The 21,165-nt window shown below is 41.7% G+C and overlaps 1 protein-coding gene across 8 annotated transcripts in view; it reads left to right on the top strand.

Moving 5' to 3' along the window:
• TNS3 (tensin 3) overlaps positions 1 to 21,165 on the top strand; it is a 210,993-nt gene that overhangs the window by 40,698 nt on the left and 149,130 nt on the right. For 7 of the 8 annotated variants that reach the window (XM_042839564.1, XM_042839604.1, XM_042839609.1 and 4 more), the window contains exon 2: positions 18,668 to 18,779. In XM_042839564.1, coding sequence (XP_042695498.1) covers positions 18,668 to 18,779 — 112 coding nt within the window. Of the gene's footprint in view, positions 1 to 7,101; positions 7,169 to 18,667; positions 18,780 to 21,165 lie in introns of those variants that run through there. The other variant, XM_042839597.1, reaches the window with a different exon arrangement.

The following is a 21,165-nucleotide window of genomic DNA, read 5'->3' on the forward strand; positions in this document are numbered from 1 at the left end:
CTGGTTAGTACCTTATACATGTGCTTAAATCACAGAGTCACGGAATGGCCAGGGTTGGAAGGGACCTCAAGGATCATGAATCTCCAACCCTTGCCACATGCAGGGCCACCAACCTCCACATTTCATAGCAGCCCAGGCTGCCCAGGACCCCATCCAACCTGTCCTTGAACACCTCCAGGGATGGATGGGGCATCCACAGCCTCTCTGGGCAGCTGTTCCAGCACCTCACCACTCTCTGTAAAGAACTTAGAGCGAGTGGTTATATTGAAACTGTTCCCTGGAGGAATAAGATTTTATGTGGGTTTTAAGTATTCTGTTTATCAGAGATCATGGTAAAGCTGAGCTGGTATGAAATACAAGTAATGGCTTTTCTTCAATTTAGTGTATTTTGATTGAGCTTTGTTTTGCTTCTAAAGAATGTGGCGAGTAATGTTTGGGGCACAGAGGTTTGCAGTTCGAGCAGAGCAGACTGCTGTTGCGGCGTGTGTCATTCACTCACTCAGGTATTGTCATCGGTAAGCTTACAATTTAAATTAATATGCAGTGGCAGAGCTTGGTATTTAGTTCTGGGATTTGCTTTGTCTTTTTAGAGGCAGTAATTGTTCCTGCCTTTTGCAGAGCAACTTCAGGGTTTCAGGTGTAACTTGCATGGAGATTCCTGTTGTTACAGAACCATATGGAATAGTGCATTTTGTGCTTAGAGCAGGATGGTAGGCCTTTCTCCTCTGAAAGAAGGGAAAAGACTGCCTAGACAAGCCCAGTGAAGTACACTGTTCCTCTGTTCTGCTTAAGGAGGCTGGGCGGTTCTGTTAACAGGGCGAGACCTGAAGTGGCAGAAATTGCAGCACCTTTTAAGCCTAGAATTTTGGAAGAGCTGAGAACTGAGCCTTGTCTCTTGAGACAGACCCTTGCCAGTAAGAAATAGAGACTTCTGTTTACAAACTCTGAAGCCTGTTAGTACTTCTGAGCTTTGAGTCATGTTTCTGTGCATTCAGCTTCCATTCTGACTATTGTGAATTTCGTTCCTTTCCTGGAGAGCCTGGAAAAACTTCTTTCATCAGGTCTTTCAAGGTGATGGATGCTTCTCTTGCTGTTCGCCTAGAGAAAACATTACCTGTACTAACGTTTTCGAGTTGTTCTCTCTATTTGCTTTGGCTTACACTTGCGAGTACTGGTACACTTGCTTGAATTTGTTCCCTAGTGAATAAGTGCTCAGAAGACTTGTAAAGAAGAGGAGGGAGAAACTTTTAAAAATAGTAGGACTGTTCAAGCAGGCAGAGTTTTTTCCCTCGGTTCCACTTGAAGTGGTGAGAGAAATGAAGCGTATGTGCAAAGCAAAACAAGGTTTTCATAGGAGTCATTAACAATCCTGACAGCTCTCAGGAAAAACGGTGAGCTGGCTCTATTTGATTTCTTAATGACATAAAATTTGGCATTGGTTTTGTTCATTTACCATGGCCATGGAATTTACTGTGTGCACTGGTAGATTAGGGAGTTTAAGTTCGAGTGCAAGTCTTTCTGAATTACTGTTTTCAGAATTGCTTGGATTCCTGTGCATTTGCTGAGAGAAAAAGTAATCTTTCATGACGATGTGCTGTAACTTCAGTGTGATGCAGCTGATATGTGACCTTCTGGCATAACTGGATCAATGATGGAACAAAGAAATCTATGACTGGGGACAGTGTCACTTACTGAATAAACTTGATATGTGTGGTAGTGACAGAGGAACTTCATGCATACAGACATGGAGTCTGACGTCAGAAAGATGCTCTTAAGTATAATGTGTTAATGGGCTGTCTGATATTTATCAGATGGTGAGGTATTTCACGATGCTTTTTGTACTCCGTTATTTGCAACTGGATAAACCTAAAGAGTTTACAATATTATACTGGTTATTCATGCTGTGGCAATGAGATATTCATTAATGAAAAATGTATATGAATTTGTTTCCAGCAAAATGACTGAAACTTTCTAGTGGGGAAAGAGAAGTATGGCAGCTCACTGGAATGGGGGGCAAAACCAAAAATCCTAAGCCATAACTTTTTTTTTTTATATACATGGCAGTGTTTAAAAAAAACCAAAAAAACAAAAAAAAAACCCCAAAACAATAATAACGGTGTGACTTCACAAACAAGTCCTGACTACATCTTCAGTTATTGCTAACTTTCTTTTATGAATGCAGGGAAATTGAGTGATGGCTGCTGTTTCAAGCATTTTAATGCACTAGTCTGTGAAACTTGTTTTTGTTACGTTATATATTTCTTTGGTGTCTGGACAGTCTGTGTTACCTCTGAAAGTTACTGAGCTTTGTTTTGTCCCCAACTTGCAAAAAAAAAAAAAGTATCTGCATTTTAGACTTGCTGCGCAGCTGTGGGGGGGAAAAAAAAAAGTGAGCCATTTGTTTGTATTAAGCCAGAAATCTGTAGTGAGGTCAGGAACTCTTCATGTTTCCGACATCCAGAAATTCTGTGTTATTGCTTCAGTTAACTCAGTACTTCTGCTTGCTTCTTTATTGGGGAAGCTTTTCTTTTTCTATACCGGTTCCATAAATCATTTTGTATTCACACATCCTATGGTCCTGCATTATATAATTCCGATTGCAACAGAGTTGGTTTTTTTTCTGCCTTCCCTAACTGTAATGAGTGTGTTACTTGTATGTTGAAGTCCATCTGCTACCTCTGAGAAACTTGTCATCTCAGTGCAAATAAATGAAATGCGGCTCTTGACGACAGTTGGAAGTTTCTCCGCTCATTCTATTTAGTAGAGTATGGTTAACTCTGATGTTTGTCATTGTTTAGAAGTTATTCGTAATTGACATTCTGAGAGAGTGTATAAATCAGTTTGTTTTTTGATTGCTTGTCAGTGACCTAGATAATGCAAATGCGTAACTCATTTATGCCTAGACAGTTTACCAAAGGGAGTGATTGAGATGGGCTTGAATGGAGTCAGAACTTTCTATGGAGTTTTCTCCTTTTGTTTGGTTTCACAGTATAAGGAGAATTGTATTCTTTATGCTTTTTCTTTATTTCTGGCCTGAATGAAAAGGATTCTTTAGAGTTACTGACCAGGGCGCTTCTTTGAAATAGAGGAATAGTTGCTAAAATTGTTTATTTCCCTTTCATTTAAATTTTTGTTTGGTCTCTCTGCAAAGGAGTAAGTACCAAATTTATGAATGGTAATGAAACGAGAGAAATTCAAAGCTCATGGATGGATCTGACAGGTGGAATTTGTGATTTAAGTGCCTGTTCCCAGTCACTGTTAGTGTTGCCTGGCACAACTTGTGTTGTTTCTTGAGTTGTTGGAGCAGCTGATTGTGCTTATGGGGGAAGCCACATCATTTGCTAGATCTGCCAAATTATAAGCTCTTCGGTTAAGCAGGGCTGGGTAGGTTTTGCTTACAAGCTTCCAGTAGCATTGCTTCCTTCATCAAGCCAGCACTCCAGTGTAAGAATTGGTGGTATTAGAATCACAGAACCACGGCATGGTTTGGGCTGGAAGGGACCTTTAAGACTGTTTATTTCCAACCCCCTGCTACAGGCAGGGATACATCCTTCTGGACCACGTCGCTCAAAGCCCCATCCAGCCTGGCTTTGAATGCTTCCAGGAAGGGAACATCCACAACCTCATTGGGCAACCTGTTCCAGTGTCTCACCACCTTCACAGTAAAGAATTTCTTACTAATATCTAGTATGAATCTACCCTCTTCCAATTTAAAACCATTTCCCCTCATCCTGTAGCTACTTGCCCCTGTAAAAAGTTCCTCCCCAGCTTTCTTGTAGGCCCCCTTCATGTGCTGGAGGGCTGCTATGAGGTCTCCTTAGAGCCTTGTCTTCTCCAGGCTGAAAAGTCCCGGCTCTCTTGGTCTTTCCTCATAGGGAAAGTGCTCCAGCCCTCTGATCATCTCCATGGCCCTCCTGTGGACCTGCTCCAGCAGCTCCATGTCCTTCTTGTGTTGGGGGCCGCAGAACTGGACACAGTACTCCAGGTGGAGTCTCACAAGAGCAGAGCAGAGGGGCAGAATCACCTCCCTCAGCTTGCTGGTGACACTTCTCTTGATGCAACCCAGGATATGGTTGGCTTTCTGGGCTGCAATCATACGTTGCTGCCTATGTTGAACCTGTCATCGATCAACACTTCCTAATGCTTACCCTCAGGGCTGCTCTCTGTTACAATTCTATTCAATCTCATCGGCTAGTGGGTTTTCTGTTTCGCAGAATCACAGAAAGACTGAGGTGAGAAGGGACCTCTGGAGGCTGCCAGGTCTGATCTCCTGCTCAAGCAGAACCACACAGGGCAAGTTGCCTAGGGCCATGTCCAGACAGCTTTTGATTGTATCCAAGCGTGGAGACTCTAGAACTTCTCTGAGCAGACTGTCTCAGCGCCCTATTGCCTACACTGTAAAGATAGTTTTGTTTTTGTTTTTTTTTAAAGAGAGAATTCTAATGCTTCTACAAGAAAGGAATTGGGCAACTTACATTAGCGTTGAGCTTCTTAAGGCTTTCACAGAATTGCAGAATTGTAGGGGTTGGAAGGGACGTCTAGAGATCATCGAGTCCAACCCCCTGCCAAAGCAGGTTCCCTACAGCAGGTCGCACAGGTCGGCATCCAGTCAGGTCTTGAACATCTCCAGAGAAGGAGAATCCACAGCCCCCCTGGGCAGCCTGTTCCAGTGCTCCGTCACCTCACTGTAAAGAAGTTCTTGCGCACATTCGTGTGGAACTTCTTGTGCTGCAGCTTATGTCTGTTTCTGCTCATCCTGTCTCCACGTACCACTGAAAAGAGACTGGCCTCACCACTATGGCCCCCACACCCCAAATATTTATAAACCTGGATTAGATTCTTTTATAGAAGAATGTGACTTTCTCATCCACAGTTCAGCAGAGCAAGGATCTATTTTTCAGGTATTCCCCAAATGAGGATAGTTTGAGTTTTCAGCTTGCTTAAGAGAAAGGTATAGAAGATTTTGGTATCAGTGATGCGATTTTGACACCTAAAGTATTGTTTAAAATACAGTCAGTTGGTTGCAACGCAAATGCTGATGATATCCTGGAAACTACCTGTCATACTGATTTTATTTTCTTCTCCTAGTATTTTTTAACTCTCACATTCACTTTCTCCAGCTTCCAAGCAATCTCACTGCAAAGCATCAGATTTGATGCGTCATTTTTAAGACGACGCTTATATCTATGTAATACAGATGCCATTCCTAAGCTGAACCTGCAGTGAAGCCTCTTTCTGTGAACTTCTTCGATAAAGCACAATATTGTGTGTGGTGGACCATGGGAATAAAATTGTATTGTGGCTATCTGCATGGCATGTCTGAGAGTGGAGGGGAGAGGGGGAAGAATATAATCTTTTTAGGAGAAAAGAGGATGGATATATTTGGTGGAACATGTTATTCATCTGAAAGACCTGGATGCTTGTTCTTTGAGCTTGACTCTTCCCTCTAAGAGGGACTAAAGGAAGACTGCTGTTGTGGGGGAGGGAGGACATTCTTGCAGGGGATTAATTTTGAGGTGACTCAAATAGACACTTTGATCCATTCCATCTGCAGATTGACTTGTTTTAGCTTGTTCATATATGTGGCAAATCCTCTCCTTTCCTTTTACATTTGGAAAATTGCTCATAGCCCACACGTGGCTCTAATTGGGGAGAGTTTGTTCATTCTTGCCTCCAGGAAGACATTTCTGTCTGCTGAGCTGGAGTTCCAGACAAGATGGCAAGAATGTAAGAAAAATGTAGGTGGCAAGCATGGCTGTAAAAGTCTTGCTTTATCTATGATTGTTTAAAAATAGACACTTATTCATCTGTATTTACATTAAGATGCCTTCAGACTATATGAGATTTCTTGACATTTTGCATGAGATTTAAGACTTGGCTCTGGCTCTTTATCAGCACTTACCTGTATTTAACTGTTTGTTATTGAATAAGGATATGGGAGTTCTTAGTTTATGTAGGAGATTCCCTAAATATAAACCTCCATGTGAACTGAGATTAGGATTTGATTGTCATATATGTTCAGCACATGCGAATAGTAAGAACAGAAGGGCATCTATTTGTTCTATGGGTTTCATACAGATTTTATTTTGTGTATATGGATGTGTTCTCCATGGAAGAGATTCATTTGTTATACTTCAGTGTCTGGCGTACAGTAGTTCAGATTACTAAACCACAAATTTTGGTTTGTTTGGTGTAGCCTTTAAGGTTTTCAGTCTTTTTCTCCAAGAAAAACCACAAGTCTGTCCTTTTGTTTGTTTTGTTTTGTTTGCACAATGACAACATTGCCTTATTTAAAAGTATCTGCTCTAGCATTGCTGTTTCATTACCTGTTCTGCTAGCAGTGGATTAGAGAGAAGTGATCTTGATCTCCACAATTCAAGTATCTATCGTGCATACGTACAACATGGTGGCTGTACACCATATGGGTAATGAATAAAGGTCTGTGAAGGCACAGGTGAGAGCCTGGCACACAGTGACTCTGGCCTGCTAATTTGCTGTCAGACCTCCTGTTGTTCAGTTTCTTTGATCACTTTGGACTGAAAAGTTTCTAGAAAGTGAAAAAATGAAAAATCAGAGCTAGAGGAAGGTAGAAACTGCACAGTGCAGTGTAGTAATAATCTGTGAGCTGAACTTTGCCTGAAATAAAAAAACTGATTGGAACAGTTGTTGTGTTTGCTTTCATTTGCCTGTCTCCTCCCCCCACCTCTGCCATGGCCTCGCCATGCTAAACTGGATGCAGAGGTAGACCAGAGGAACTTCAGTCAGAGTGGGGTCTGAAACAGTAGGATTGAGGTGTATTATAAGGGCAGCTTTTCACTGGGAAGCTTTCTCAGATTTGGGAATTATGGTTTACTTAACTGTTGCTTGGTGAACAAAAGGTAAATGGGTATGCTTAGAGCATGGCCATGTAGAGGTTAATTGCTATTTAAAAGCTGTTATAATGCTGGGGAGAGGGGGTATAGGGAAATGCTAAGTCCAAGCTGAAACAGTGATTGGGTACCTGGTAGGAAGGCAGAGCCAACCCAAGGGGGCTCAGGTGTGTGATGTGTCTGAGTGACTGGAAGGGGTGGAGCCAGGATCCACCTCCTCCCAGACCTCATATAAGGTTGGCAGTGCAGGTGAGGGCATTTCTTGCTGGAGATCCCTGCCTACCCGAGGCCTTCCAGAGGTAAGCAGCTTCTTTCCCTTATTTCTGTGTCCACTGCTGTTATGTTTGAGCAGATTCTCACTCACTGCAGCCCAGTATCTTGCAGCTCTGCTGTTGTTGTTGTGCTTTCCATCACGTTACGGGGGAGATATCTAATTGTAGTCAAGTATTTTTGGAATTTGCCCTGTCAGTTAGTAATATTTCACTAATTAAAGCAACCCTTTGTTTAAACCAGACTGACAACAGCTTGTTTGAGTTGTCAGGTGGACAAACCAAGGTATGTTCATTTCTGAGCGCTTCAGCCTGTAATTTATATGCTGATATTTGTGAGATAATGTTTTTAATTGGAAAAAGTTAATCACATCTGTGAATTCCTTGTGGTTTTTCTGCTGCTGAGAGTTGCAGCCTGTAAACAGGCTTATGTCCTTGAAGCTTTGTGTGTAATGAAAATAAAAGAAACGGGCGTACAGGCAGTAGGCTTCTCTTATGTTTGGAGGCATCAGGATATTCTAAATGGCAAAAGTAAGGGATTATAACCTTTTTGCTGAAAATGTAATGTGAGATGGTTCTTTCTTGTGTTCCCTGTTCGGGTGTATACTCTTGCTCTGGGGATCAGTGCATATTCTGACTGTTTTATGGTCATTATGTTTGCAGAAAACTTGGGAATTGTACTTTCTGTGTAAAGGAGAGCGAGAGGGATACATTAGACCGAAAACTTAACAGGTTGCCCCACGCCCATCACTGGGTGTTTTCAGGATGTGAGTGGTGAGGGTGCTGGATAATCTCATCTAGGCTCCATTCCCACACAGAATGTCTGATGTTTCGGGTCCCTTCCAGCCTGGGACGTTTTGTGATTCTGTGCTATCAGTTCATATTTTCTTTGTAATCTCAGTACCATGGAGATGACTGTGACGGTTATTTGGCAATTTGGAGTAAGCAGTTATTTTGAGCTAAAAGAAGGGAATAGATCTGAGATAGTAACAACTGTTTGATACAGTAGTTCTTCTCAACATAAGAGTTTAACTATTTGTCCTCAGTGAGTGAGCAATTAGTAAGCTACAGAGCAAGTGCTATCTAGTAGTTTTATAAACGTTTATTGTGTTTGATTTCTGTTTCCTTAAGAGTTTGAGATCTTGTAGCTCACTGTGATTCTCTCGCTTAAGTGATTGTACGTTATCCTTGTTCATTCACGTGGTGGGTGAGATGAAGCCACTCAGATCAGTAGCGTCAAATCTTTTCCTGTCTGGAAGGAATAATGCAGAACTGCAGGTTAGTAGCACTCTGTGCTAATTGGTGTCCAGAAGGGATGACAGTTGTCAAGACTATTACTTTCTTGTATTCCAACCATGGATTAATGTTTGAATAGGAACAGCTGATTGGAAAGGTGGAGGCCGTTGGGATAGACAGGATTGTTATCAGGCTGTTACTGCAGTGCCTTGAAAATGGCTTGGGTAGTAAGATGGAGATAAGGCTAACGTAATCAGACATTTTTGCTGTACTTCAGACTTGTATAACCAGAGGTAGATATAACTGTGATGAACGGCTTGCTGTAGACACATTCTTTTACAGTAAAATGGTATATTTTGCTGGAGAATTTATTTACTGTTCTCAGACCTGGAAGCCAAGTACTGCAGCATTTATGTTTGAATATGTAATTTATCACACTTGCTGTGAGATCCTCCTTCAAATGAAGGCTAATCTTGAATCTGATATATCCGTACAGAAAGAGAAAGCACTGGCTAAGTGTTGCTTTTTTCTGTGTGCTACTAACAACAACAATCAAATCCAAAAACCAATCTACTGTTGTTTCCCTGCCAAAGCTTGAACAACCAGATTACTGTAATACTGTTACCTGTACCAGAGTGGGAAGGATGCTCAACCTTATCAGTAAGAGATGGAAGCAGTGTAAGGATCAGAGTAGGGGCCTTATTTTGGTGTTTCTTATATTAAGTGATGTACCTGTTGCTGTCAGTCCTACCTCAGCTTCTCCATTAATCTTTTTTGAAGTAGCTTTGCTCTGTAGAAGTCTTGTACATGGATGACAGTTTGAACCAGAGAATTTTGTTGTACTGTTGATTGTTTGACTCTGTGGATGTGGTGATTAGAGCTGATGTTATTCAGTAAAAATACAAACCTACCTAGTACATGCCTTTGCTTCCTTGAAATTCCTTTTGACTTGCTTGTAAGGGCTTAGGTGAGTATGGACTCTGTGCAACATTGTCTGTGACTAATACCAGTAGGGTCGTATGGTGGAGATTTTCTAATTTAGTATGCTGTTACCACCTGATAAACGCTGAGAGGTATGTTTTAAGGGTGATGGATCTTTTAATATCAGAAGAAAATAAAGATAAAATCTACATCTATGGGTAGAGTGCTTTTCATCAGCTCGATCCTATAGACCAAGTTGACAAGATAACACAGGAACACCAGGAAGCATATGAATAGTGTTAGCAAGAGGTGTTTGTTTTTCACCTTGCCTCTTGCTCTGGTGAAAACTCACCAGTCACCAGTAGCGTGGGAGACCTTTGTGTGTTTGTTAACAGATGAAGGACTATTGAGATGGGGTGAACGTATGTAGAAGCATGTATTTCTTTGCTTGTTTTCATGTACTTGCAGCTATATATGTGCAGTGGGAAGAGATTTGATTAGGTCTTCTAGGTAAGGATAATGTAAAAGAAGAGTAAATGTTTTGTTGTTTGAGTTTCTACTTCTGTTCATGTTCTTCATGCTACTTTTATGTGAACTTGAAGGCCAGCCAGGTACATCCAAAAATAGTGTATTTTTCCCCCTGTTATTTCAAGAAGTGAAGTTAGTCTTCAGATACCTTTCTCTGCTTTCTTTATGTGAAAGGTTGAAACCCTTACGTATTCGTTGCTGTAGCGTCACAGTTGTCACAAAAAAAAAGCAAGCTGTGGAGCTTTCATGATACGTCCTTTGTTGCTTTAGGAGTTTCCTATTTATGTACACCCACGCAGAACAAAGTGTTGGTTTGCCAGGGAGACAAGGATGAAAATAATAAGATTTCTGGAGTAATTATGGTCTTAATGGATTTTCCATCTTTCTTCTAATTGCTTTTCCACAAATACAGATTTGTATGTGCTGAAGAGAGAAAAGTGCTGAAACTAAAATATGAAGAAGTGTTGAAATGGAAAAATGTGAGAGCAGCTGTTCTTATATGTATGAAGAGTGAATGAAGGGGCCTGCTCCCTTCTGCTATAGACCCTATTGTCTGCTGGACTGCCATCTCATAGAGATCACAAGGGAAACAATTTGAAACCATCTGGGAAGAAGGCAAACATGAAAACACTTCTGTATATTGTGTTTCAAGTTGGAAGTAGCTAGTAAGAAGTGAGGGTTACTTGGTAGTCTTGTCTAAGGATTTTACTCTCTTGTGCTACTTCTGTTTTTTAATGGAAAGCATCTTTCAAAGGAAACTGAAATATCTGAAGTGAATTTTATCTTGAGAATTTAAAATTTGGAGTGGAGTGCTTGTAAGCGATGGAGATGAATGTTCCTCTTTGAGGTGGGTGGTGGTGAGGTAAGAAAGGGTAATAAGAATGAAGAGCTGTCTTAGATAGGATCCTCGTTCTGGTGCTAGTATAGTGTATAAATTTGGAATGCCTACAAATGACAAATATAAATATATGCTGTTTGGAAGAATTTCAGTTAGTTCTCTGGGGTGTAGGTTTTGTCTCTTGTTAGAGCAGTGAGGTTGCTGCTGTGTTTAGTGACAGATCACTATGCATCCCTTGATAGAGCTGTTAAGGCTGCCATCCCTTATTCCAGAATCCCTTGGCAAATTAGTTTTATGCTACTGCTTCTTTATCATAACTTGTGCTGATTTGTGTCTATTTGGAGTTTTAAATGAAGAGCTGATGTGCGAAGGTTTGTATAGGGGTCTGTACATGACCAGTGTTTTTTTTCTGACAGCTACAATTAGGAGCATGGGAATCAAGATCTAGATACACATGCTATACAAGAGTTGAACAAACTGTGGAGCAATCCTATGCCCCCTCCCCCCCCATTTTTTTTCCCTTTAATTGCAGATTTGAAACTTTGTAATGTTATATATCTGATCCCTACTTCCTCAAATGAATGGTAGAAGAGGAGAGGATGAATGGAAAGTGGTGACTAAAATGTTTGAGGGGGTATTACAGCTTATTTTGGTCAGGAGGATTGGGACTCTTCAATTGGAGAAACAGGAAGTTTATAAAGAACTTAACAAGGTTTTACAAAAGCATAAATACGGTAGGTAAGTTTAAAGCAGAACGAACAATCCTAAAGCACAAGAAAGTGTCCCTTGTTAGAAGTAGTGAGAATTTGCTTTAATGAAAATAAAACAGCTGAGAATTGCCACAAAAGTGTGGGGGTAGAAAGAACCAACACGTTCCAAGTTTGACAAAAGTAGTGAATTGAAATCACAGAATGGCTTGGGTTGGAAGGGACCTTGAAGAGCATCCATTTCCAACTCCCTGCTGTGGGCAAGGTTGCCTGTGGCCCCGTCCAACCTGGCCTTAAATGGCTGCAGCCATGAGCCATCTGCAGCTTCCCTGATCAGCCTGTTCCAGAGTCTCACCACCCTCAGAGTAAAGCATTTCCTCCTAATATCTAATTTAAACCTCTTTTCACAGCTTTGCTGTTCTTCTCTGGTGACACTTCAGACACCTTAATATCCTCTTTGTGTCGTGGAGCTCAGAACTGCACACACAGTGCTCGAGGTTAGGCTGCAGCAAGGCTAAACACAGCGTGAGAGCCCTCGCCTTTAACCACCTGGCAGTGCTGTGTTCAGCATACTCCACAATGCAGATTGCCCTCTTGGCTGCCATGGCGTGTCACTGGCTCATTCTCAGTCTGCTGTCACAGCACCCCACACTGCTCTACACTCAATGTGCTCAGCAAAGTCTGTTCATGGACTGAATGAATAAATGGGCAGAGATTCTAATGTCCATGGTACAGCAAGGGTGCAGGAGGAGAGTGGGTTGGGCTGGCTTGCACTGTATGTTGTCTCCCTTTGTCAAAGTAATCTGAAGTCAAATGAGTCTTTCCTAGCTTGGACTGCTTGTCTCTCTTTTGTAATGAAATACCCTGAAGAAATGTAGTATAAACACAGTGCTGAAAAAATACTGTAATCTTTGCTGTCTCTCTTAAGCTAGCTAATAGTAGTAAATGGTAGTGATAGTAGTATAAGTACCTGTTTTCTGTCTTCTGTTTTTGTTCTTGCTATGTCCACCACTACAGAAATAAATTTCAAAATGTAGGTGAGACAGAAATGCCTTATTTCAATCTGTGTAAAAATCCTTTGGGTTTTTCTGTTTTTCCCCCCAGCTTTTCCATATTGTTGCAGTGTGCTATAGATACTGTAGAATTTATGTATTCACTGGTGTTACTACTTGTGTGTACTTAGATGTGTATGATACTAGGTGCATTTAATGCCAGTTATACAGGGGAAATAACTTGAAATGCCCGTTCTGCCAATACATTGCTACCAACTCCCCATGTGTTTCCAGTAATGGTAACAATCTTTATACTAGCCTGTGATTAAAGCTGCTATTGGGAGTAGAAGAGTACATGAAGAGAATAACTGGTAATTATAAAATTGGTTAGTAAGTTAGTTAGTGGAGACAGAAAAGAGGATAGTGTTTGACCATCAGCAGGAAGTGAGTAACAAGAAAATCTTGGCTTTACATAATTGCTTGCTGAGCTAAGAGGGCTTTATAGGCTGTGTAAAATCTGACAGTAGGATCATAGGGGAAGCTTATGGGGCCTTATTTTTGTTTTTCTCCCATCTTGAGTAATTACATAGATTATTAGAGGTTTTGGAGATAGAGAAATAATATGCAAACAGATCTTGCCTTTTTTTCCTCCTTATGAAGTAATATCTGGAATTTGCAGCTTCATTATAAAATCTTTTTGTATTGGAAATTGTATTTCCACGTGAGCGTCATTTGCTGCCTGGATGGCTTTGGAGGAAACTAGTTTTGTAGAAGTTGTGAATAGCCAGTTCAAAGTCTTTTATTTTCCTGGGATAGAGTAAAGGTATGTACTCCTCTTGGAGATTGTTTGAGATGTTTGATTTTGTGGTATTACGTTTAAGAAACAAAATATTAACCATCATTATCGCTGTTAGAGTCTTGTGATGGAAATGTGCTGGAAGTTGTAGAAATGTTGGTCTGCTCTCTTCTTCATTGGTAGTTTGTGTATTGTGACTGATAAGTAGTGTGGTGCTTGGAAATTAGATAGTGAATGCCTCTTCCAGGGGTGTAATAATTAATAACCCAATGTTAAGATTCTGTCAAGGAGGACTCGCTGTACCTGTTTTGAAAAAAAAACAAAAACAAAAACATAGCAAATTCTGTACCTTAAGTGTTCTAGTCGCTATTGGCTTAATTGAAATCTGGAGAGGGTCTGTTGTTTAAATTCTTTCTCTTTTCTTAAAATGTAAAGCATCTCAGAAGTGTTACATACAGCTTTGAAAGATCTGCTGTGAAATTTTTCGATGATCATAATGAAAATGCTCACTGATAAGAGATGTTTGAAATTCATCATAGCTGAGAATGACTGTAAACATCTTGAAACGGTTTGCTCTGTTACGATGATGTAAGTATGGAGTAAACTTTTGTCTTTGTTGTACTTTGTGTGCCATAGAGAGCAAAGAATGGCCCAAAATGCTCTATTTCCTTGTGTGGTAAGCAAAGAGAGTATCTGTTTTGAAAAAGAGAGGTCTCATAATGGTAGCAGTTGTGACCTGCTGCAATTACAGTTACTCTGTGGGCAAAATCTCAGTTTGTGATTTGTGGTTCTTCTGTTTTCTTTCAGTTTTTGCCTCTAGCGATTCCAAGCAATTTAGATTCCAGCCTTGAGCTTTGTGAAAAAAAAGAGTAATTGCTTGTTCTCTCCTATCGTGGTTTTCTTGTTGTTTTTTTTTTTCTTTTCTTCCTTTCTCCTTTTGTTGGCATCCGAGCAAGGAGTTGAAGAAACTGTACCAGATGATAACAAAGGAACTGTGGGTCCTGTAGTTCTCACAGTACGTTACACAGAGTTCATATGTAAACAGTTGTAGTACTGAATCTCCTAGGTGAACTACTTAACTGAATTGCTTGGAGAACTGATAGTATAATGGTAAGAAACAAAAAGTCCATATATATATATTTTTTAATTGAGTTGCGCAGACTGTGTTGCAGAATATTTTCCAAACGTCTAAAAGTAAAATTAATTTAATTGATCAGCTAAGTAATTGTCTGTTTCATATGAGACAAACATCAAATAATGTCGACACTAATCGTCAGTACCTGAACAGTGAGTTCTTGTGACAGGTGCTTTGTGCAATTCCAGAACAAGTGTTTGGAAGGTAGGAAATAGGAGGGTTGGAGGTGAGGAGCGGTGGGTCTGTCTAGATGTAGAATGAAGGTTCTGGGAAGTTCATCTGTGAATCTCTTCAAAAATTTAAATAGTGTAAAACTGTCCTTTTTGGAGAGAGCTGGAGACGTGTCTTTTAAATTTTAGCCAGAAGTAGAACACTGGAGGGGAAAAGAGTGGATAAAATCGGAAAGACACAGATACATGTATGTGTATCGAAAGGCGACCGATGTCATTTACCTGGACTTGAGCAAGGCTTTTGACATGGTTCTCCACCACATCCTTATCTCCAAATTGGAGGGATGCGGATTTGATGGGTGGACCACTCGATGGGTAAGGAGTTGGTTAAAGGGCTGCAGGCAGAGGGGTGGTCATCAATGGCTCTGCGTCCAGGTGGAGGCCAGTAATGAGCGGCATCCCCCAGGGCTCTGTCTTGGGACCAGTGCTCTGTAACATCTCCATCAGTGACATTGCTGATGGAATCGAGTGCACCCTCCCTCAGCATGTTTGCTGATGACACCAAGCTGAATGGTTGACACAGTGGAAGGAAGGGATGCCATGCAGAGGGACCTCAACAGGCTTGAAAGGTGGGCCTGGGTGAACCTGATGAGGTTCAACAGGGCAAGGTTTGAGGTTTTGCACTTGGGTCGGAGGAGTCCCAGGCATCTATACAGACTGGAAGGAGCAGTCCTTGAGAGCAGCCCTGTGGAGAGGGACCTGGGGGTCTTGATAGATGAAAAGCTTAACATGAGCCAGCAGTGTGCCCTTGCAGCTCAGAAAGCAAATGGCATCTTGGGCTCCATCAGAAGAGGGGTGTCCAGCAGGGACAGGGAGGTGATTGTCCCCCTCTACTCTGCTCTTGTGAGATCCCATCTGCAGCACTGTGTCCAGGTCTGGAGCCCCAGTACAAGAAAGACAGAGAGCTGTTGAGAGGGTTCAGAGGAGAGCCATGAAGATGATCAGGGGACTGGAGCACCTCCCCTATGAAGGCAGGCTGAGGGAGCTGGGCTTGTTCAGCTTGGAGAAAAGAAGGCTGTGGGGTGACCTCATTGCAGCTTTTCAGTACCTAAAGGGAGCCTACAAACAGGAGGGGAATCAACTGTTTGAAAGGGTAGATAACGGCAGGACTAGGGGAAATGGTTTGAAGTTGAGGGAGGGAAGATTTAGGTTGGATGTCAGGGAGAAATTCTTTACTATGAGAATGGTGAGGTGCTGGAACAGCTGCCCGGAGAGGCTGTGGATGCCCCGTCCATCCCTGGAGGTGTTCAAGGCCAGGTTGGATGGGGCCCTGGGCAGCCTGGTCTGGTATTAAATGGGGAGATTTGCGGTTCTGCATGAGGCAGAGGTGTTGGAGATTCGTGATCCTTGAGATCCCTTCCAACCCAGGTCATTCTATGATTCATAATGTATTTTCTTATCTACAAAGCAGAGAAGCTACAGCAACTCTTTGAATACCAGTGGAGATGATGGTATTGCTAATTCTTAAGGTAAAAAGAGGCTGTAAAGATGAGAGCCCCTCAGATTTTTGGGCACAGTGCTTGAACTTTCTAAGTTGCATTACATGGATATAATGACAGTTTTCTGCCTGGTCGTTTTAGTCTTTTCAGAAACATCGTCTGTATTTTCAAATGGAAAAAAGCCCAGAACCATGTTACGGCATTGATGGACAGGGGAAGAGCCACTGATGTAATCCGTCTGGACTTCAGAAATGCCTTTGGTATCCCACAACATCCTTCTCTCCAAATTGGAAAGATATGGATGTGATAGGTGGACTTTTCAATGAGCTTAATCCTGCGGCCAGTTCTTCAGACAATGATGATCAGTGGCTCAGTGTCTGATAGAGATTGGTGGTGAGTGATGTCCCCCAGGGGTTGGAGTTGGGGCTGATAGACCTGCATTAGGAACCCTGACAGTGGGGTTGAGTGCACTCTCAGCAAGTTTGCTGATGACACCAAGTTGTGGGGTATGGTTGACACACCAGGAGGATGGGATGCTATCCAGAGGGACCTGGACAGGCTTGGGCAGTGGACCCAGGAGTACCTCGTGAGGTTCAGCAAATCCAAATGCAAGATCTTGCACCTGGATTGATGCAGCCCCCATTACTAATGTAAACTGGGGGACGAAAGAATTGAGTGCAGTCCTGCCAAAGAAGACCTGTGGATGCTGGTGGATGGCAAGCTGGACGTGAGCCAGCAATGTGCCCTCACAGCCCAGAAAGCCAGCCATATCCTAGGCTGCATAAGGAGATGGCGTGACAAGCAGGTAGAGGGAAATGATCTTGCACCTCTGCTCTGTGCTGGTGAGGCCTCGCCTGGAGTACTGCATCCAGATGCAGAGTCCTCAGTGCAGGAGAGAAGTAGATCTGTTGGAGCACGTCCACTGAAGGGCCACAAAAATGGTCCACAGAATGGAGCGCCTCTCCTATGAGGACAGGCTGAGAGAGCTGGGACTGCTCAACTTGGAGAAGAGAAGGCTCTGAGGTGGCCTTTTGGTCTCTGAAGGGGAGCTACAGGAAAGAAGGGGACAGATTCTTTAGCAGATCTGTGGCAATAGAACAAGGAAAACTGGCTTCGAGCTCAGGGATGGTAGATTTATGTTGGATGTAAAGAAGAAATTTCTTACAGGGAAGGTGGTGAGGCACTGGAGCACGTTACCGAGCGTTGTGTTGGGGCATTCCCTGGGCAACCTGGTCTAGCTGTGGTGTCCTGTTCATTGCGTTGGACTAGATGGCCTTCAGAGGTCCCTTCCAACTCTAAGGCTTCTGTGAGTCTATGAAAAAAATTGGCAGATTTTAAGATTTTTTTTTTTTCCATGGGAATGCCAATTTGATGTAAATTATGACAACAGCCTTCAATTTAATGTGATGTAGCATGATGTAAATCTGAACAAGTTTAGAAATGGGGAGGTGTAAGGGAATTTGACTTCTGTGGTTAGTGATTGAAATGTCTAATGTGACACTAAGTGCAATTCAGACTTCCTTGTCCAGTATTTTGTCCAGTACTTCTATTGACAAGGGATCTTCTGCTGTTTCCCTTGTTAAGTTCTGCAAACTGATACACTTAAATGGCTTGCTCGGAGTTGTTTGCTGCCACTTAAGCTCTTAAGGGCTCCTCTGAAGCTCGAGGTAGGCCCTTGTTGAAACACATGTGGAAGTAGCTGAGGTCTGTGACGCATCATTTTTAAGACACTTCTTGTGTCTTCACAGCAGCTTCAGTGTGGATATTTTTAGAGATGACTAAACATTCTGTCTAGGGCCGTGTTGCTCAAAGCCACAAAGAAATCCTAGGTAACCTCATTGCATGATGCAGTGAATCTTTCCCTCTTTCCTAACCTGTTTCATGAATAATGGCCTTATTTTATGTAATTTATTTGTTTGATTTACTGAATACTTAATGAAAGGAAGGAACCAGAAAAGTTAATTAGCTTTCAGTTGCACAATTAATGGTATTTTCCAGAAGTCTGCCAATGAAACTGAAGGTTGTTATGCCCTGCCAGAGGACATATGAGCTCTGTTTCAGACTTTCAGTAACTTTCTGTTACTTAAAGCCATAATAATAATTAGCCATATAGAAGCCTTAGCTTATATGGCATTTTTTGCTTTTCTGTCCTCATTAGAGATTTCACTGTTATTTTTTAATATAATATTTCAGTTACTGTGACATACTGGGGGGGGGAAGGGGGAAGTAACTTCAATGTATTTTCTTATGCAAGGAGAAAAAAAGCAAAATTGATTTTAAACTTAGTAAATTGTTGAAACCAAACTTGCCTGTTTGCTCTTGGTGCTTTTCAGTTAGTAAGGAAACTAAACTCTGCTGCAGCAAGGCAAGTTATATTGGTTACCATGATAACTGAGTGCGTTACTTAGCTAATTTTTAACCAGTATAAGCTGAACCAGTGCAGCTTTTCATATGGGTGAGACCTTAGGTCAGAATGCTGTTCATACTGTGGAGATTGTTCTCTGTTTCTTTGTAGAAGATTGTCACAGGAAAATCTGGCGTTAAGATATAACATGTCTTGCATGAGAAGTTTCTTATGACTTGTTACTTCCCTTGTTTAAGAGCGGAAAACCCATGTGAGACAGGGAGTACCAGAGACATGCTGTTACGTTTAAAAATATGACTGAAAAGCTGAGAGAAGATCTAACATTATTCCCCTTTCTTCCAGCCTCGAGAAACAGCATCGAAGTCTCATACTTTCAAAAACAAGTCCTTTAAGAAACCCAGAATTTGTGGATTCTGCAAACAAGCAATTGATAGCCAAGGCATTTCATGCAGAGGTGAGTAATGTGTGATGTGCTCTGTTTAATTTCTTGCAATTAGAAGGAAATAAAATTCATATTAATATCAAAATCTGTAGGAATCAGTGACTCTGGACTTCCTTGTGGACTGAATATAAATATTACCTCACTTTATTTCCTTCTTTATGCAGTACTGTGGCTTGTTTTTGTTTATGTTCTTTGTTTTGTTTTAGTGTGGGGGAGGAGCTGCTATAGGCAGTTGGACTGTGTGTTTTTATTACTGTGCTATTAGGATGGGTTCCAGACTAAGCCAGGGCCTCTTAGGATTGTGCGAATGATGTGTGCTCAGTGTTTGACAGATGGAATTCAGCCTCAGACTGACGAAGTGACACTGATTCACTGAGCCATGAAGGCTATTCTGTGCATTACTTTGCTAAAATTCTCAAGAATGGTCATTTGTTTCATTTTTCTATCTGCTTTATAGTCTCAGTCTAATGCTTAGTCTTCATGCCTGATCACTCACTGTAATGACGAAGAGATACTCATTCTGGATGCATGGACTGGAGACTTAGCTGCTTCTGGCATTGGTCTCTGCTTGCTACTGCTGTGCTTCTTCATTCTTCCACCTTTCTATGTAGGACTAAACAGACTTACCTGTTCTCCATAGGATCCTTGTGGGAAAGACTTTAGGCAGAAGTTAAATCTGGAGAAAACTCTAAGTGATTTCTGCAAGCTGTTGAAATAAAGAGGCTTTGATCCAGTGTACTGATTTAGTCTGGTTAATGTTCAACTCTTGTAACTGCATGTTAGTAAAACAGTCTATGTTCTGCATGCGTGGCTTACCTCCTAGTAGCAGAACGTTTGGTCTTTTCATCTGATGCACGAGGGAAAAATAGTATCTTTTTCCTTAGTGATATTAGGACCGTCTGCAAATTTGAGATGGGTCTTCTGCCACATGCCTTCCCTCCCACACTCTTCCAACACCTTATGATCCCTTTGAGGGGTAGAGAGGGTGGTAAGATATTTGAATGTGGAAGGAATGTGCTATTTATCTTCTACAGGTGTTGCTGAATTTGTGGGTGAACAGTGTGGATGAACCTTGCTTGTTCAGTGTTACAGTTATCATACGCAGTTATACGTATGCATGCCTTTAAAACATTTATTCTGTCTTTCTAGAGGTTAGTCCCAAAGTTCTAAGGATTTAGTTGTATTTAACTTAGTAGAAATTGCTGATATTATGAGAAAGAAGCCTGCTGTCACGGTTCTGGCTTAGTTCCTTGACTAATAGGGCAGAGGAACCCACACCCTTGGGAGACGATTTAGGGCAAAGGTGGAGAGATGGGCCTAAAAAAAAAAAAAAACAAAAAAAAAAAACCAAAAAAAAAAAAAACAACCAGCGGCTACGAGCCAAGGGAGAAAACTATTTTACTTAACATAATAGAGGAATATGAGATAACACAATATAATCCACTACAATTGCAGTTGAAGCTAATAAAACAGATAAAATGGGAGAGAGTTTGTCTGAAAACCAAAGGCATTACTCTAATGGTGAAGGTGACACAGCTAGGGAGCACACACTGCAAAGAGCAGAAGAAAAAGGGCAGTCTTGAGATTCTAACCAGTTCTGTCTTTCCCTTAAATGAAAAACAGAACAATGAAGTCTTCTGGAAGCTGTAGTTCTTCTCTTCTGGGACTAGTACCCATAGCTATTGACAATCCATGGGACTACAGCATTAACTCTGCAACTCCCAGTGTACTTCATGATGTTATGGTGTGGGATACCAACAATAAAATCATAAAGCCGTGATGCCTGCTTAGTAGGAGAATTCTGTCAAGATCCTCTTGGTGAGACTTATTGTTAGAAACAGTGTACTGGTATTCCTGAAAAAAAGACCTCTGGAAGTGGGAATAGAGTTTTTTTCCAGGTTGCTGTGGATTTGAGTCCTTATAACCCAGAGCTGGAAGACTGTAATTAAGAAACTAAGAAACTGTGTTTCAGCGGATTATGGGCTGGTTTGGCCCAGTCTTGTTACTAGAGGAGGACCACAAAGATGATTAGAGGGCTGGAGCATGTCCCCTGTGAAGACAGGCTGAGGGAGCTGGGCTTGTTCAGCCTGGAGAAAAAGAAGACTGTGGGTTGACCTCATTGCAGCCTTTCAGTACCTAAAGGGAGCCTACAAACAGGAGGGGAGTCAACTCTTTGAAAGGGTTGATAACTGCAGGACAAGGGGAAATGGTTTGAAGTTGAGGGAGGGAAGATTTAGGTTGAATGTCAAGGGAGAATTCTTCACAGAGAGAGTGATGAGGTGCTGGAACAGCTGCCCAGAGAGGCTGTGGATGCCCCGTCCATCCCTGGAGGTGTTCAAGGCCAGTTTGGATGGGGCCCTGGGCAGCCTGGTCTGGTATTAAATGGTGAGATTGGTGG

This window comes from Centrocercus urophasianus, unplaced genomic scaffold (genome assembly GCF_019232065.1).
Source record: "Centrocercus urophasianus isolate 14NV4802_14NV808 unplaced genomic scaffold, USGS_Curo_1.0 seq_11, whole genome shotgun sequence".
Classification (NCBI taxonomy): domain Eukaryota; kingdom Metazoa; phylum Chordata; class Aves; order Galliformes; family Phasianidae; genus Centrocercus; species Centrocercus urophasianus.